Here is a 19,179-nt window from a genome sequence, read left to right as displayed (position 1 = left end):
GAAGCCAACTACTTACTATATTTTGAAAGCACTGATATGCACTTGCAGAGGAGATCTATGTCTTACTTATTTTTATAACCCTTAAGTGCCTTAAACAAAAATACATTCAGTCACTACTTGCTGAATGAGATGATGTAATTCCCTTCTCAATGAACATATTATGTACTTGGGCAGAGATAAGGTGTATGTGTTCAAACTCTGTAAAGCATATGGCACCTTTGTGTGACTTAGAAAATGGTGTCCCCTTTGGGAATATGAATTGGAAAAAAAGTACCTCTTCCTCCAGATATATGCATACCTGGGCATGCATAGGTCTGTGAGCTCTTGCCCCTCAATTGAATGTCCTTGTAGAAAACACAACTTATCCATTCAGGATAGCCCTATGTATACAAAACACTTGTATGATAGCAAATAAATGCCAAAAAGTAAATAAGAGGCTGTGACTAGAATTTAAAGAAAAGATCCACTGTTCTTTGTAATACAGGAAATGTTGAGGGAAATTACATGAATTTATCTAGGCAAAAAGGCTTCCTTTATCTGAGATGTTCCAACACTATCACCCATGGTGTTCGTCCAACTCACCATTTTGGTCTTGACTTTTCCTGGGGACTCCTATTGCCTCTTGCCCTCAATTGGGGTAGCTAAACATATATTCTCACTACATGGGGTAGTATCCCATTATAGCACTTATGACAAATGTAATTATGTAATGTGTGGGTTTGTTTTTAATCTGTCCTTGTGATATTACAATGTTCTATGTGGGCAGGGGCCATATGTTTTTCATCATTTTACTATCAGTACCTGGTACACAGTACATAATAAATATAATGAATATTAAAACATTATGTGTAATTGTATTAAGAAAGGTAAAGAAGAAAGAGAATTATCTATGGTTTCTTCAAGGAGAAGTAAAAGACAACCAAAATTTGGCTGGTGTTTTCTGACAATAAAGAATAAGAATCCAAGACACTGCAGAAGAACATACTACGATAGGAAAATGTTCTGCTCTATACTATGCTGTGCTATTTCCATCCCTTGTGCTAAAATATGACACTTCACAGATCTGTCAACTCTTGGTTTTAAATCGTAAATATTGATGGTGTGAATACTTGCTCACATTTGCCTAAAACATGAAAAATGGTTCTTAGTATGAGAACTTGAAATGGAAAATTCACCTCCACAGGCATATCAAGCAAGATTAATTAGCTAACTGCATGAAAACAGAGGCAGAGTTAGAACCCATCAGGGACAGTGTAACCTTAGAATCTCTGACACCTTTCCCACAGCCCCTGACCTTTAAGAGACTTCCTTTGCAAAGGGTATTTATCAATTGTTGCCTTCAAAGTCTAAAACAGAAGACATGGCCATTTACAAGTCATTTAATTTATATGCACTCGGAAGCTCCAATATCTTACCAAATCTAGGAAGGCCATATAATACAATTCTCTATCACCCCTGCCTTACACCCCAGCTAATATCAACTCATTTCCACCAACCCTCAGGAATCACTCTGGCACCCTACACCAGTGACATAATTGCCAAATTGCCTTTCTCTTTTCAGTCCTTATTTTATTAGGATTTCTTTGGACAAGTGACACACATCTACCCCTTTCTTCTTCAAAGGCTTTTCTCTCTTTTCTCATAACTCCTTCCTGACACATTTCTCCTAGACTCTCATTGCTTATGTGTCTCCTTTGTGAACACCTCCGTTTTTACTCCCTTTAATGTTGGTAAAAACCCAGGTTCAGTCTTTGACCTTTGTTCTCACTTCCTGGATAACATAATCTGATCCAGTAATTTCAACCAAGCCTTTTATTCAAGCAATTCTCAGATCTTCACACCAGCCCATCTATGCTCCTAAGCCACAGAGACTGGTACCTGTCTGACTGCCTACTGGACACTGAAAGCCAGCCTCTCCAGAAGAAAGCTCCTGTCATATTTTCTTCACATTCCTTTTCCTGAGGATCAGAGACACCTTCCTCTAATCAAGCCAGAACCTCTCATTCCCTCACCCTCCACATCATGTCTTCTGTTCCATCTTCACTGTTACTCCTTAATGGAGGTTCTGCCATCTTTCACCTGAATTGCTATGATTGCTTCCTAGCAAGTCTTACCTCCTTTGATTTCCCACCTCTTTAATGTGGCCTCCATATTGTTGTCAATTGTCTAAAGCATATTTTATTACTACCATATTTTTAAATTCTTAAATTCTTCCTGCCTACCAAATGAAGACTAGCTACTTAGCATGACATAAGACTCCTTGTGATCAGACTATTGTCTGCCTCACAAATTCAACTCTTATTAAGTGTCCCATGCATACTATACTACAGTTACAACCAATTATAACACAATGCATCTTTATGAGGCTACGCTCTATACCTGAAATATCTTTCCTGCAAACCAGCCTGCACTCTCATCTAACACTCTTGGGCAAATTCCTCCTCTCTTAAGTAGTATTCACTTCCTCTAGAAGGTCTTTTCTGATGGCTCCCACATTTGGTTGCCCCTTTTATTTCTCATGGCACCAAATCTCTTAATTGCAATTGCTTGTGTACATATGTCTTATACCTACCCACTTACATATTTTTAATTTATAATTTTATATCATGTTTTCCCTGCAATATAGTATAAGCTGAATAAATGTTTGTGGAATAAAAACTATGGGAAAAAGTTACTTTCAATAAAGAGTCACAGGTCAGAAATATCACAGTATGTGAGATTTTAGAGAAGTGAACTAAGAATCAGCTGTCTTGTGGTTTAATTTGCCAAATTTAAATAATGCATGCCTAATCCACTTAGTTCTGTTCTTTTTCCTCTTATGCACTCCATCTTTTAATACCTTACTCCAACTTTGAATCATCTGTTGGCCTTTATATTTTTTCTTCTGGCAGTCCTATAAAGTATAATTCTTCAATAAGGCAAAACCCCATTCCAATTCTTGGATAGATCCATTCTATGAACCTTTGAAATCTCCTATAGATGCTTGCTGATAAACTAGCATTTAGTTCTACTAACCTAGCAATAAACAACTCTCGCATTTATATAGATTTTTTTCTTTACTATGTTAATCTCATATCATCCTCATAACGAAAATTACAGTTGGGTCAGCTTTTATTACTACCATGTTACAAGTGACAAACAAATGCCAAGAAACCCAGAAAATACCCAACAAATACCCAAATAATTCTGTACTTTCTGATGTCCAGTCCTCATTTTTTAATACAACTTACCAAAGTCACATCCTATTCTTGTTCTACATCTGCTAACACATTGACTTTACTTTTATCTCTCTCTCCCAAACTACTGCTTCCTGTTTGTGCTTATACTTCCACGCTGATGTGATCACTAGCTGAACATTCCAAAGCAATCATTATCTCCCCTTCCCAACTCCATAATCCAATGAGTTTGACAAAGGAAGCTGTGTTACATGAATTTCACCCCAGAGTCCAATCTTCTGCAAAAACCTAAGTGAAACTTTTACTCATAACAGAGTTGTCTTTTTGAAGGGCTTTTTTTTAAATCTCAAGTAATCATCACTAGATTACTCTGGGATCAGTTTTCTGTGCTTCCCTTATGAAAATACCACCTCTTATAAAAATGGCTACCATAGGAAAAAACTGATAAATTAAGGTGAGACAAACTTCTGGGGGAAATGAGGATTAGAACCCCCTGAAGATCTTTCCATACTCTTCACCATTCTCTCATATTCAAGAGTTGGCTTTAGTTTCAAAACCCATCACTTTACTTGCTCTCTCTTCCCTACCTCATAGGGCTGTGCTTTGTGCAAGGCATTTGCCTCCTTCAATGTTAAAAAAAAAAAAAAAGATAAGGGGAAGGGGTGCTTTTGTTCACAGAAGTTTGGCCTGCACTTCCACAGCTATATCTCAGAGCTATGAGATAAGCTCAAGAAGGTCCCCATCTTCACCCCCAGGACAAGGAGACCCCTACCCTCAGAGCCTGGAAAATCCTTCATCCTTCTTGTTTTCCTCTTTAAAATAGTATCAGAGAGAAACAATAATCAAGTCTACAAATTAGTTCAGCTGGTTAAACCAGATATCAACAAGCAGATTCTGCACCTGAGAGGCCCACTAAAGGAACCGCTGCCTCTCAGTAAGTGGTCTCCCAACTGTCAGTCATCAGGAAGAATGTGAGTATCTGTGCATTACTTTTCTAAAAACACAACTAGCCGCAAAGAGGCTCAGTAGCATCCTATACATTCTCAAGGGATCAGTCACATGCAAGTGTAAAGCCCGGGACTGATTGAACATACCCTTCCTGGACCTTCTGTCATCTCCCTGCCTCTCTTCTGTCTGGGTAGAACATGTACTCACTAAAGGATTAGTCTGGTTGGAGTAACCAAAGTATCTCCCTTGCTGACCTGGATCTTCACTTGTTTCAAGCAGATTCTTCATTACTAAGAATTAATGTTACAAGAAGCTTAAGACTTCACTTTAGAAAATATGCATTCAGCATATTGAAATTGGGAGGCTGGAGGATAAAGTTTATCCTATCATAATAGTTGAGGATGTCCAAGAAGCAGCTCTCTGAAGAAGGCTGAAAGAATGGATTACTCCCAGGTGGTAGGTATGGTTGTAGAATACATCTTAAACTAATCATACTAAAAAGCTCTAAAATTAAACACAGCTGTTTGCTGAGGCCTTGCCCTGATTCACCCAATTACAACTCTGCTGTGTGTTCACACACAAGGCTTTGATCTGACTCTCATTTCAGGTTGTTCTGGGACTTGTAGTGTAGGAGAGGAAGATGAAAACCCATGGATGATGTCTAGAACATAGATATCCTCTAATTCAGAATATCTATGGTGAAATCCTGGGTGAAATTCAGAAGTTATAGAAACACACACAAAGGAAAAGGATCTGGCTTTTCTTCCCAGAGGGGCTACTGGCTAACCCATTTTAGCTACATAAATTTATTTTTTTATTTTTATTTTTTATAATTCAAATGAACAAATATTTATTGAATACCTCCAATATGTAAAGCATAGTTTCAAATAACTGAGGAGTACAAAGAAAAATACAAGATAACTTACTATCAAAGAATTTAAACTATCAGAAGACACACACACACACACACACGTAATGTGATGAAAGGTAGGATGAGATAACCTTCATGAAAGAAGCTAGCTAAAGAACACTGGAGGGCTGGAGGCATGGCTCCAGAGACCAAGCACCTTCCTAGCAAGCACAAGGTCCTTAGTTCAAACCCCCAGTACTGCCATAAATAAATAAAGTACATTAGAAACACAGAAGAATCATGGAAACACATAATTTAGGGTTAAAAAGTCTCTAGAAGTCATCCAGTCTCCAAAGGTTCTCTGCTATGATGTAATCAAACGATATTCTATCTCGCCTGTATTTGAACAGCCCTAGTGATAGATAGGAACTTGTTGTCTTCAATACTTCTAATCCAGCTGGTTTTATTCTTCTATCAATGGATACAAGCGAGAGATCACATGTCTCATCACCAGGGCAACCCATTGTCCTGTCTTATACAGCCCTGGAAACTCCCCTTAGTGCTCTGTGACATGTTAATACGCAAATGTAATTGTGCACACATCTACAGGTTTACACAGGTACTAATAAAACCTGTACAAAAACAAAAAACAATGACATAAAGATGAAATATACACTGCCTTTGAAATGATCTTACATTATATTAACATTATCCCTCTCCTTTGTTCTCATTAAAATTATGCTATTATTGTTAATTTCTGGCCAGGCCCTGGTGGCTGACACCTGTCATCCAGTTACTCAGGAGGCAGAGATCAGTAGGATCCCTGTTTGAAGCCGGCCCTAGGCAATTAGTTAGGAAGAACTTATCTCAAAAAAACAACACCAAAAAATGGCTGGTGGAGTGGCTCAAGCAGTATGAGCACCTGCCTAGCAAGCATGATTAGCTACATAAATTTAAATGACCTATCACCCTAATTCCTAGCAATCTTCCTAAAAACAGTATCCACTCTTCACATCCTCTCCACAATAATCAAAGTAGGTCAGAAATGTTGCTTCCTTCCCCTCATTGATTTTCATTAAGAGGATGCACTTTCTGGAACAGTACAAAAAAAAAAAAGATAAACACCCAATATAAGTATCAAGGACACCCCTGTAAATTTTTGGCACACTACGTCTCCTTCCCCTAAAAGCAGGACAAAATCTTATCACCTATTATAATTTATCCTTCTTGGCTGTAAATCAACAACCTCAAACTACAAAATACCCAGCTGTAAGGCTTCAGCCAGGTGATGAAGTACCTCCCCAAAGGAGCATATTTACTCTGTCTTTTCTAATTTTCTACATTACCAACCTGCCTCTTCCGTAAGTACATAATCTTTTTCTTCTTCGTAATTCATATCCGTAATTTGCCAGATGAATGCCAAGTGACACCACACATTACCTTAGCAAATCCCCAGGGCCTTATCAGGAGGCTGAGAACAGGGGAGTAGGGCCAAGGGGCATTTGTAAAGAAGGCAGTGAGGAAAGGGGCGGGGGAGGGGGTAAGTAGCGGGAAACCCTCCCATGTGGGTATCTGTGTCTCTGAAAAAGCCTTGATGAGTTAGTTCTCCAAACCCCACTGGCCGGGCTTCCCCAGACTCCTCCCTTTCCTGAAACCTCCCGAGGTCCTGAGACCCAGCTCTCCAAAGAGGGCGCCGCAAAGTCCTTTAGAGCCTCCAAAAACATAGAGGCGCGGACAGAAAAGGCATCACCAGAAAAGACAGCCAAGCCACACACACTCTCCTGGCCAGCTACTAGGGGCGGGCAACTTCACCCCTTGAAACAAACCAAAGCCCCTGTCTTCCAAGCAAGGGAAAGGTTGATGACAAACAGAAATACACAGGCGCCACTGTCACCCCGATCTTCCTCGCCCTCTCCCCAACCCTCTGCCTCCCCCCACCACCCGCCCCGCCGTGGTCAACTCGGGGTAAGAGACCAGGTGCTGCTCACCTCCTGGCAAGGAGGAAGCGCGCGGCTGGAGGGGGAAGGCAAGTCCTCAGCCCAGGCCGCCTGGCAGCCGGCGAGCGCCCAGCAGCAGATCCAGGCGGGGCTCCAGGACGGCGAGCGCCCGCGGCGGGGACCCCCGGCCGGCCGCCCCTGGCCCTGGCCCGGCGCAGACGGCAGGGCGAGCAGCAGCATGTCGCTCCCGCGGCGGGCGGTAGGCGGACAGGTGGGCAGGCAGGCTCCGGGTGGGCGGCAGCAGCGGCTCCGGGGCCGCGAGGAGGATACGCTCGCCTGCTCGCTCGCCGCGCGCCGTGCGCCCGCTGACAGCTCCGCTGCGCTCGCGGCCGGGCAGCCGGCGCCAGTGCTCCCGTCACGCCTAGGGAGGGACGCGGGGGCGGGACGCGGGGCGGGGACGCTGGAGCCCGAGAGCAGGTGGTGCTGGGCGAGCGAGGGCTGCGGCCCAGCCCCGCGGGTCTGGAAAGGGTGCGCTGCCACCAGTGCGAGCGACTCAGGTCGAGAGAGTGCGACAGCGGCCGGGGACATCCCCTTCCCCCTAGTGTCTCCCATCTCCACATCCCCAAGGTCCAGCTGGAGGGGCGCTGCAGGGACGAAGCCAGAGTAAACGCGGGTCATTAGGACATTATTTTCTGATAGCGGGTCTTTAAAATCTCTCTGCCTTCCGCATCGCACAAACACCCACACTTTACATCCTAGGAACATCCACACTGGCTAGGCTCCCCTGCTCTCTAAATGATTAGGGTTTCCATGAAATGGCGGGGAGGAAAAAGGACCAAGGTATAGATGTAGTGCATGACTCCGTTTTCTCACCTATTCAGTGAAAATAACCCCACACAGGGCTGTTATGAGGATTAATTAAATTGGTGCAAACAAAGCACTTGGACGAGGACCTGTCACACAGTACATGTGAAATGTGTTTTTAGTAATAGTAGCCTAGATATTGCAGGTACTAGTGTTATTTCACAGAGATGTGTCACCTTGGGCAAGTAAGCCTTTTTGTTTCTGGAAGTTGTATCTCCTTCTGTACATGATTTGGGTGCCTAACTAGGTGGTGGGCACCAGTGGTGAACAGATGAACAGCATAACGCCTTCCTCGGTAGGGGGATCTCAAGGGTCCCCTCCTTCTTCATCTAAGATTTTGTGAATGAGTGAGTTAACCTGTACAAAAGGAGCACCCAAATATTGAGAACTGATTACCTGGAGAAATCTACCTGACACACTAAACATAAATTGACCTGAATTTGTCTGTGCAGTCAGTGTCACTAACTTTAATAAACATTTCCACGTGTATCTCTCATTCATACACACACACACACACACACATATATCTGGATGTGTATGTATTCTGATTATAATGTTTGCTGTAAACATTTTGGAAAATATTGAAGAGTATCAAGAGGAATATAAAAATCACAGAGATCTCACCCACCCAGAAAAGACATCATTAATATTAATATATTAACATTGGAGGAATTTCCTTCCTGGTCTTTTAACTGTGTGTATACTACAAAACTAGAATAATAATTTGTAACATGTTTTTATTTTTTCCTTAACAACGCAAATATTTTTTCAAATCATTTAAGTCTCCAACAATGCAACCTTAATAATTGTATAGTGTCTTCTACTCTTTAGATATACATAATTTATTATTGGATATTAGGTATTGCTTTTTCAAGTATTCAATGTTGTAAATAATTACAGCATGAATACCCTTGATACATGACATGGTGCATAGTTTCAAAATGTTTTCTATGAAATTCTTCTAGAACTTTCTGTCGTACTTTTCTAGACTTAAATCATTGAATCGCATAATATGTACATTTTGAAAGCTTTTGATGAATTATGCATAAATTTTCTATAAAAATTATATCAGTTATTACTGGCAGTTTATGAGTACTTATTTCACTTTTTGCTGATATCCTTTAGCCATTTTTCTACTGAAGTCCCATTTTTTTATTGATTTGTAAATAATTTTATAGTTCTATGTGAAAACATTTTTTTAGTTTGTAGTCTTTTAATTTTCTTTCTGATAAACTTTCTTGCAGAAGACTCATTTTTACATACTCAAACATGATTTCTCCCTGTTTTATGTTTAGAAGTAACTGGACCTGAGCAAAATCATAGAAGGCCCTACATTCTTTACTTTGATATTTTTTTCCTTTTTATGTTTTTATTTTTTAATCTACCTGGAATTTACATGAATCAAATTATATTATTTTGTCAACAACTAGTTGAAACTAATGAATTTCTTTCCCTTTAAACATAAAGGTCATCCCACTCAATGTACCTAGGTTAAATGGCAATTACAGATTTTCTTTTGTAGGATAATTTGTAACTATCAACAAGCAATTTTCTCATAGTAGTTTCACCTATAGAAAAGATCTTGACCTTAGGTAATTAAATAAGCATGCAGGGTAATAAGGAAAGGAAAGTTCAAGTAAAGTATAAGATTCCCTAGTCCCTTTTATTTAAGACTCTAAAAGCAAATTATTCAAATCATTTGCAATTATCTAATTTCTTAAAATATATGTCTTTTAATTAAAAAAAACTTCTAATGGAATTCATTGGAGAGAGTTTTAACTATGAAGGTTTCACAGCTTAATGTCACTAGGTGACTATCAGTTCTCTTTTGTGTAAGACAAGACTTTGTTAACAATCACTAAAACCATAAATAAAGTGATAGTACACATGTAGATTTTTAAAGATTGTCTAAGCACAACAAAGCTAGAAAAATAATGTGAATAAACTGCAATAGCAAATTTTTAAAAACTCGATCTTATACCATCAGAAGAAAACATTAATGGAAAGTGCTCCTATAATAAATTAGCAAGAGATTATGATTATGACAAATTTGTATTAAAGATTAAACACTTGGGAGAACAGGTATTTCTGGAGAACAATTTGAAAACATGAAAATATGTTTATGCCTTAACCTAAGAATGTTTACTCCCAGGACTCTATTAAGAACTAGTAAGCAAGGAGAATGAAGTTTCTGTATAAGAAAATGCACCATTGTTTAATACAATTAAAGATGAAATAACCTAAGTGACCAAAATAGAGGAATGGTTAAAAGTTATGCTGCTTTGTGTGGTAAAACTACATAGATATTAAAAATTGTGTTTTCTAGAGAGATTAAGTGAATTGAGGAAGTGTGATGATACAAGGTTAATGTTAAAAAGCTGGAAACAAATCTTCACAAATAGTACATCCTCAAGTATGGTGGGAGTCTCAAGGGAAGGGAAGGAAATTGAGTGTGTTTAATGAAAGGTATATGATCAGAATAAAATAAACCAAAATTGTTAGCAGTGATTATCTTCTATTGGTGGCAAAACACGTTTTTCTTTTTCTTTTTACAAACTCTGTGTTTTCATTTTCTTATTTTTATAATCATTACAAATTACTAAAAATGTTTGTGTTTTTTCATGTCAATCAATTCTACCTGAATAAAACAGAAAAATATTTACAAAATAAAATAAATGAAACTTAAATATCTAGTACTATGGAAATAGGTCAGTAATGTTCTTTGTAAAAGAACTTTATTTATTTTGGCAGTTCTGGGGTTTGAACTCAGGACCTTGCACTTTCTAGGTAAGTGCTCTACTACTTGAGCCACACCTCCAGCTCTTAAAACCTTTGGACAAATTATAGTTAGCCAAATTTATTTAAGCAAAGAAACTATTCATAAATCAGACACTAATAAAAGTTCAGAGAGTGCCACCATGCAGTGAGGGCAAACAGTAATTAGAGACAGATAAGAGAAATGGCTTGGAAATAGCCTGATTGGTTATAGCTCTGTATGCACTATTTACTTTGCAGCCTGTGATTGGCTGAAAACTAGATTGTCATGATTAGCCAAATCTCAACTATTTGTTATGACAATATACTTTTAAATTAAATTACAGTTCATTAACTGTTAGGTTGAAATACACTACATATGGAGGCAACTTTATAACAAATTTGTTTAACATATCCAATGGTATATTATCACAACACAAAGAATTACTTTGAAAGGTGCCTGACAAAAGGAAATGCTTATGAAAATTCTTTCAATTAAGTAGGAAAAATAATGATAGAAAATTTATATTCAATAAACTCAATACAGTAAAAGTATAAAAACTTTTACATTCAGATGGATATGAACCAGTTTCAGGATATAGAAGAGAAGAATGAAGAATACAACTGGGAAAGAATGTAAAAAGCAGCTTCATCTGTACCTTTAATATTTTATAAAGGATGAAAGGGAGGGAAGGATGAAAGAAGGAAATATCTGAAGCAAATATGAAAAATATTGTTCTATTTGAAGAATTGAGTAGCAATTAATATAGTATTTAATATTTAGTGAATACTTAAGAGATAAATGCTAGCACTGTTCTAAAAGCTTTGCGGGTACTGCTTCATTTAACCCTCAAAACAATCCTATCGGATAAGTTCTTATTATGTCCATTTAATAGATGAGAAATAAAGGCACAGGTTCCTCAGCAAGAGACACTATGGGATTTCAATGACAGGCAGACTTTAGAGTTTCCCACTTATGAACTAAGTTTTATTACATTCTGCACTTTTCTATACTTTTGAAATATTTAATAATTTAATTATTACATAGAATATGAGTTTAACTATGTTTTTTTAAATCCATATTAGAAAATACTAAAAGGGGCTGGGAGTGTTGCTTGGTGACAGAGAGCATGCTTCACATGTGTGAGGTCCAATCCCAACAACAAAAATATAAGCAGAAAGACTGAGCAGATAGACGAAAATGATTAATAGAAGTGTTCACTGTGTAATATGAAATGAGCTTTTTTTAGTTCTTTATACCTTTCTAAACTTCCAAATTTTTTACAGAAAATATATATTCAATTTTTTTAAACAAGAAAGCTGGAGTATATTAAAAATAGTATGGTACTTAAGCTACTTTTTCTATCATACCTGAATTTTACCCACCATTTACTCACAATTTTAACTTGTAGAAGAGGAATAGGGAATCCCGAAGAATATATAGAACTCTAAAAGCAACAAAAGAGATGATTTTTTTAAAAATGGAAAATAGGTCAAATGAAGAAATGCCAAATTACCATTTCTTGTTTTACTTTCTCCAAGACCAGGAAAGCCTTTCACCAGTGGAATATATCTCCCTTGCTCTTCAGTCACCTCATCAATTAGCATGAAAACTATTTGTAGTTAAAGGAGAAAAAAAATTCACTTAAAAAACAGAGCAAAGAAAAACAGAGCAAATAGGACATATATAGATACACAGAAGAGGAGATATAAGAATTGGTTCATGTGATTATGGAGAGAAAGAAGTCCCACAGTCTACCATCTGCTTTTTAGCATAAAATTTGTGTACCCTTGTGTGCAGGTGTACGATCTTAAAGGCAAATGTCAAATTGTATGGTACATTCACTTCATGCCTCCTGACCTCCTCCTTGTTCCTTCAACCTCCCAGATATGCTTCTGTATTTTTGTATCCTCTATCACAGTGGTTCAGATTGTTACTCAGATGTCATTTCCCAGTAATTTTCCCTAAAATCTCTGTAAGTCCCTTCTCCCTTCTTTGTTTTACATTTCTCCCTAAGGCTATCATCATCATTTTGCATGCTGCATGATTTACTTGTTGTCTGTTTCTCATCACTAAAATGGAAGCCCATAAAAATAGGATTGTTTTGTTTTCTTTCAATTGTTATATTCCAAGATCTAGTACATAGCATTCAATAAATATGTATTGAATGAGTAAATGAATTATGTGATTACCATAAATGACAGAAGTTAGTTTGTTATTATTGATATGAAATATTTAAAATACCCTGAAATTAACTTAAGAGTTTATAAAATTGATCCAAAGATGAATTTGGGAGGAATCCCCAAATTCTCAATTTGAGAGACAAAGAATCCAGCATGAAGAAAGAGAAATTTATCACATCTATATTATATTACATTGCATAGTGCCTTACCAAAATTCTTGAAGAGACAGTGAACAAAGCTTAGATCTGTGCAACCAGGTAGATCACAGCTACAGTGACACTCTACCTTGCCACAAGACTACTGTAGTGGAAATTCCACTGCAGACTTCACAAACCACTCAAACTTCCATGCTTACAGAGAAGAACAAAATGCCCCTGTGGTCATGTTTACCAGAAGACACACCTATGCTTACACAGCTGCTGCCCCATGTTGCTCACTTACAACTTCCGAATTTCATCTGAATGCATTTCCTAAACAAAACCTATTTATAATGCAGAATCTAGCCACAGTAAAGTCTTGGGAATATTTCATCTGTTTAGCCTCTTTGGTTCAGGAAGGCACATTAAAAGTGGAACAAAATTGAGTGTAAGAGAATCAAACTGAAATTTCTGTAGCCGGCCACTCTCTTGCCACTCAACGTACCAAAACACTCCCATTCCTGCATTAAAACTTCAGTGTACAAGTAGTGTTCATTTCTCTTCTAATTTGGTGATGATTCCATCTTGATATCCCAAAATTATATTTGGTAAATTATAAAAATAACCACCATCAATTTACCATAAAATATTAAAATCTATGGGATTACTATTGACAATAAAAAGGAATGAACAATTGACCCACATTCTAACTTGGATAAATCTAAAAAGCATTATGCTAAGGAAAATGAGCCAATTCTCAAAAGATTATATGCCATATTCATTTAATAGGGCATTCTCAAAAGACAAAATTTAGTGATAGAAATCAGTGCTTGTCAGGAGTTAGAGTGATGGAAGAGAGATGTAACCACAAAGAAAAATCACACAGGCGATTTTTAGAGGTGATAAACCTGTTTTTTATCTTGATTGTGTAAGTGGTTACCATAGGTGTTAAAATTCTATGCGTCTAATGGATTAAGAAAATGTGGTATCTATACACAATGGAATTTTATGCAGCCATGAAGAAGAACGAAATGTTATCATTTGCTGGTAAATGGATGGAATTGGAGAACATCATTCTGAGTGAGGTTAGCCTGGCCCAAAAGACCAAAAATCCTATGTTCTCCCTCATATGTGGACATTAGATCAAGGGCAAACACAACAATGGGATTGGACTTTGAGCACATGATAAAAGCGAGAGCACACAAGGGAGGGGTGAGGATAGGTAAGACACCTAAAAAACTAGCTAGCATTTGTTGCCCTTAACGCAGAGAAACTAAAGCAGATACCTTAAAAGCAACTGAGGCCAATAGGAGAAGGAGACCAGGAACTAGAGAAAAGGTTAGATCAAAAAGAATTAACCTATAAGATAACACACACGCACAGGAAATCAATGTGAGTCAATGTCCTGTATAGCTATCCTTATCTCAACCAGCAAAAACCCTTGTTCCTTCCTATGATTGCTTATACTCTCTCTACAACAAAATTAGAAATAAGGGCAAAATAGTTTCTGCTGGGTATTGAGGGGGTGGGGGGAAGAGGGAGGGGGCGGAGTGGGTGGTAAGGGAGGGGGTGGGGGCAGGGGGGAGAAATGACCCAAGCCTTGTATGCACATATGAATAATAAAATTTTTTTTTAAATTCTACACGTCTGTTAAAATTCATAGAACTATACACAGAAAAGCCATTTTACTATATGTTCATTTAAAATTAAGTTTTTAGAAAAGTACTAAAACCTAATAATGCTAATGTCAACTACTGAAGCTGATATGTTAAGTTTTATAGATATGAAGTATGTTTTCAATTTTCAAAAAACTAGAGAACCAAGAAAGGAAAAACATTAATGTATAGTTACACATAGAAGAACAAGGAAGAAAATATGAAACACTACAATAATTTTTCATTTCTGCAATTACTCGTAGGATTCACTTGTATTGTGAGCTCTTTTCCACCATGTTCCCTTTGTGCTCGGCCAGCATCTTGAACCAGTCATGATTCTTTATCTGGTGAGGCAATCCACAATTTAATTCCTGAGTCATCACAGCCTAACTGATCCTAGCTGTGTGGGGTTGCTGTAGTCTTCTGTCAACTTTCTCACTGAATGTTATGACACCAGGAGTCTCCATCATAGAGAACCATCACAGTACACTTTTCTTTTTTTTTGACTTCCCAATATATTGGCAAGGGGAGCACCTAAATAACATGTGGCAACCTCAGTTCCAGTTTAATTTTGTCCCCTGGAGGAATATTTCTGTAATGAATAGTAAGACCTTAAAACATTTAGAAAGCAAAAATTGTGTGCATTGGTCATTCAGTGTAATGAGAAATACAATCCCCACTTCATTCCCCAGTTTTTTGGCCCAAAGAGAAATAACATTATTTATTAGGTACTAGTTAAAGAGTATATATTTTATTCTGAAGTACATCACCCCAATGTCAAAAGGTGTTGTTTTCTGGCTAACATACTAAGTAAATCTTCCTTAAATCATTCTGCTGTGCCATAAACCAACTGTTTCTAAGTGAAAGTTTTGTGGAAATACCAGTGAATCCCAAGGGCATGGACCTTAATTATTTTCCCATAAAATGAGTTTCTCGATTAAAAGCAATATCGTATGAGAAGGTATGATGTAAATAAGACATTTATTAAGTCAACAGAGGCAGTCTGATGACTCAAAAATTATCTGGATCAAGTTTTTATTCCAGTGAGGGCAAAACACTGTTCACTCCATAATGGGGGGAACTCAATATAATCAATGAGAAGAAAGGTTTGTACTGTCATTATAGCATACAATGTCAAGGGTTCACTATGGGTCTCTACAGCTCGCAGATTGGACATTCAGCTATGGTAGTAATAAGGTCAGCCTTGGATAGAGACCATCAATATTTTTTTTAATTGAGGCATGTACAGTCTTCATCCCTGCTATCATGGGCCATTCATTGTTTATGACTTTATTGACACATGTGACTAGGGAAAGAAATCAACTGCCACCAACATGGTGGGTCAGGTGGTTCACTGGGCTATTGAACCTTTGGTGAAAATTCACCTAGGACATTAATATTCTCACATACTGGGCCCATCTCAAACTGTTCATTCACCATTCTTCCTCCTTACCAGCAAATTTCTAATCTGTTCCTCCCGGCTCCTTCACTATACTGCCAAACTTTCAACTACTACCCATGAATTGGTATAAATGTGATATCATGTCATCTTGTCCCAGGCAAAGTATATCAAGCTATACCCACTAGATGGGTTCCTTTCTCCATTATCCTTCAGGACCACTCATGATTCTTTAATCTCAAAGGCTGGTCCTCGAGTTTTTGAAAACAGAATTCTAAGACTAGGAAGCATGAACAAAAAAGCGAGGAAATTTAAATCATTTAGAAGCAGATTGTTATGCTAAATGAGATAGTAAATGTCAACACAATTTTTTCTCTGAGACATATTGTTCAAAGAGTGCCTTGCAAGAACAAGCTTGTTTGTGAATTCTATACCCAATGTTTGCATACCTATTAACTAATATTGACCTTACTCTGGACAGGAACATTGCAGGATATTAAAGATGGGCCACTAGAAATCTTGTCATCTAACAGTTCTTTAACCATTTCATCAGTTTTTCTATTTTTAAAAGAAATGAAAGTATGATTGGTATGCACAAATTCTTCAAACTCATTTCCCCAGATATCCAGGTAAGAGTAATGAAAGAAAGAAATTTTAGCCCTTAAAAGGTCAAGGATATGCAATTCTTACTTAGTGTAAGATTCTGATACTTCAGTCAAATAATCTGAAAAAAGACTAGATAACTGGACCTAAGTTTTTTAAAAGGTTTCAGACGAGATCGGGCGCGTTCAGGGTGGTATGGCCGTAGACTTAAAAGGTTTCAAATGTTAAGCACTATAAGGAAGTCAACAGCCTCAGAAACACAAAACCTCAGAGAAGAATTGGCCTTTAAAGTTCACTGAGCAAATCCCATCTTAAATTCCTGCATCCTTTCCACCACAGCTCTCCCTCAAATGACTTTTTATCTTAAAAAAGATTCAGTGACTGGGAAGTCTCTATCTTCAGAGCCATGCACCTTTGGACAGTTCTCACAGTAGAAAGTCTTCCAAGGAGCCAAAAATCTATCCCCTGTACTAGTAATTCTAACTCTAAGGTCCACAGAGGGCAAGCCTAATTCCTCTTCCAATGACAGCATTTCAGATAGCTTCCTCCCTTTCTAATTTTCTCCTCTCCAGGATAAACACATACGTTTCTTCCATTATTTTGTGTACACCTCAATTTTTCAACACGGCTCTTAAATTTTACATTCAAACTGACAGAATAGCACAGGTTTAGTCTGAGAAACAGTAGAGCAGATGCATGATTTCCCTTATTCTAGAAAGGCTATAGTTCTGTCTTTGCAATTTAATGTCAAGGTGGATTTTCTGGAAGTCACACTAATATTCCTTATAGTTGAGAACGCTCATTAGTCCATTAGGTGCCAAGTACCTTAAATAAGACCTCACATACATCACCTCATTTAACTCTTGTGACAACCACCTAAGAGGTAAGTACTATTTTTATTCCTGTTTTCAAATGAGGAAAATAAAGCTTTCAAAGAATAAATACCTAACCCAAGATCAAATACTTCATGAGTGGCAAACTTGAAATCATCCCAGAATTTCTAGAACAGTAGTAGCTAGCATCTATTGAGCACTTAACTATATAGGCCAGCCCTTTACCAAGCCCTTGTATCAATAGGAAAAATTATTCCTTCTGTACGTAGGGAAACCAAGGCATAGAGAATTATAGTGAAATGGTTAAAAACTTAAAACTAGCATATCTAAACAAGTTTACTTTGTATACCCAGGTTCAGAATCTTGCAAAATTAATCTGACTGAATACATCACCCAAAATAGTTTGGTCTCTCCTACTTTTTACTACTGCACATTTAATAAGAAAGGTTTCCATGTGTTCAAGTTATCAACAAATTATACTGTGTCTACACAGTAATCCACAGCCACTAGAAATCTTTTTCCAGATGATATCAATTTACTCATTAGACAGTTGATACACATTCAACCTCTAATACACTCTCATCTAGTCCATATTTCTCCATTTTCCACAAGGATACAATGAGTTTGTTAAGTATACTACTAAAATATAGATTTGTCATCCCAGCTCATAGGTAGTAACTCTATGAGAAAAGAATATTGTAGTGTAAAGTCATTTACGATGTAGATCCATCTTAGATCACAGTGATCACCATTTCTTTACTAAGTATGTAAATTAGATATACATTAAATTTTTTCATACTTATAATACCGTATATTTATTTATATACTTACATATAGTATTTTTTGCATCATCATCAATTTTGAGTTCCAGTGTCTTCCTACTCAGTCTTAAGTTTCTGAATTGAATTTAGCCAGGCAACCTGACAACAGGTTGCTTTTATAATCCATGCTGTGATCTTGACCTTCTGGGCATCTTTAAGATCAATATAATTGCAGGGCTGTGTTTACATTTCTATTTGTTTACTGAATTGCCCATCCCTGTAAGTTAATTACTTTCTCTTGAAAGTCATCCAGAAACTTCTGATAGGTAGAAGCCAGGTCTTTCCTGGCTTGAAAATGCCCTCATATAGTCAATATTGACAATGTTCTACTATCTTTGGTTTCATTGTTTGGCATTTAATAGCCATTTGTATAAAGTAATATTTCCTTTCAGTTCTGTGTTACAATCTTACCTTTTAAAACAACAAGGAATTTCACCAAAAGGTTAAATGTTATCAATTAAATATCTAGAATACTTACAAGACTGGCTATCAGTATTGTATCAACCACGACAGGCTTGTTTTCTGTGCCCAGGGTGAATTGCAGACCCGGAGGAGGTTGTTCTGTTTGTATCAAAGCAGCGTCCTTCAAGTGAGAGATATTCTAGTTCATATTCCGCTGTAACAGCTCTCTCAATCTGTGGAGGGAACAGGTCATTGTTTTTGGTATTAGTAATCCTCTAAATACAATAAAAAATAAATATGAGTATTTTGTCTTTATTTTACAAATGAATAAACTGATTAGTTGAATTAATTTATTCAAGACAAAAGCTCATGATGAATTTTTTTCTTTCTCATGACAAACGCTTTCCCCTAATTCATGACATATGCACCAATATCACCATGCAGGAATGATGTGAGTATGTATGAGTGTTCCATAACTTGGAGTATTCAAAAGTCTCTTTAAAACAGATTTAAATAGGATATTCCTCAAAACCTCTGCTTCGGTTTCCTGTTGCTCTGCAGCACCTACTTCAGATGAGGTGAAAAAGTCAACCTATCAACTATTTATTCTATTTAG

At 37.4% G+C, this 19,179-nt stretch overlaps 1 protein-coding gene across 2 annotated transcripts in view; it reads right to left on the bottom strand.

Annotated features, from left to right (window-relative positions):
• The window catches only part of Elapor2 (endosome-lysosome associated apoptosis and autophagy regulator family member 2), a 205,424-nt gene extending 186,665 nt beyond the window's left edge, over positions 1–18,759 (bottom strand). Inside the window, exon 1 of one of the 2 annotated variants that reach the window (XM_074064857.1) lies at positions 18,640–18,759. Coding sequence is in view for 1 of the 2 variants with exons in the window: in XM_074064855.1 (XP_073920956.1) it covers positions 6,963–7,151 (189 nt within the window). In the remaining variant the exon portion in view is untranslated. Of the gene's footprint in view, positions 1–6,962; positions 7,294–18,639 lie in introns of those variants that run through there. The other variant, XM_074064855.1, reaches the window with a different exon arrangement.
• Between the last annotated feature and the right edge of the window lie 420 nt (positions 18,760–19,179).

The sequence above is a fragment of the Castor canadensis genome, chromosome 2 (assembly GCF_047511655.1).
Source record: "Castor canadensis chromosome 2, mCasCan1.hap1v2, whole genome shotgun sequence".
NCBI lineage: Eukaryota > Metazoa > Chordata > Mammalia > Rodentia > Castoridae > Castor > Castor canadensis.
Note: the sequence above shows the minus strand (reverse complement) of the source record. Positions and strands in the feature narration are given on the sequence as shown.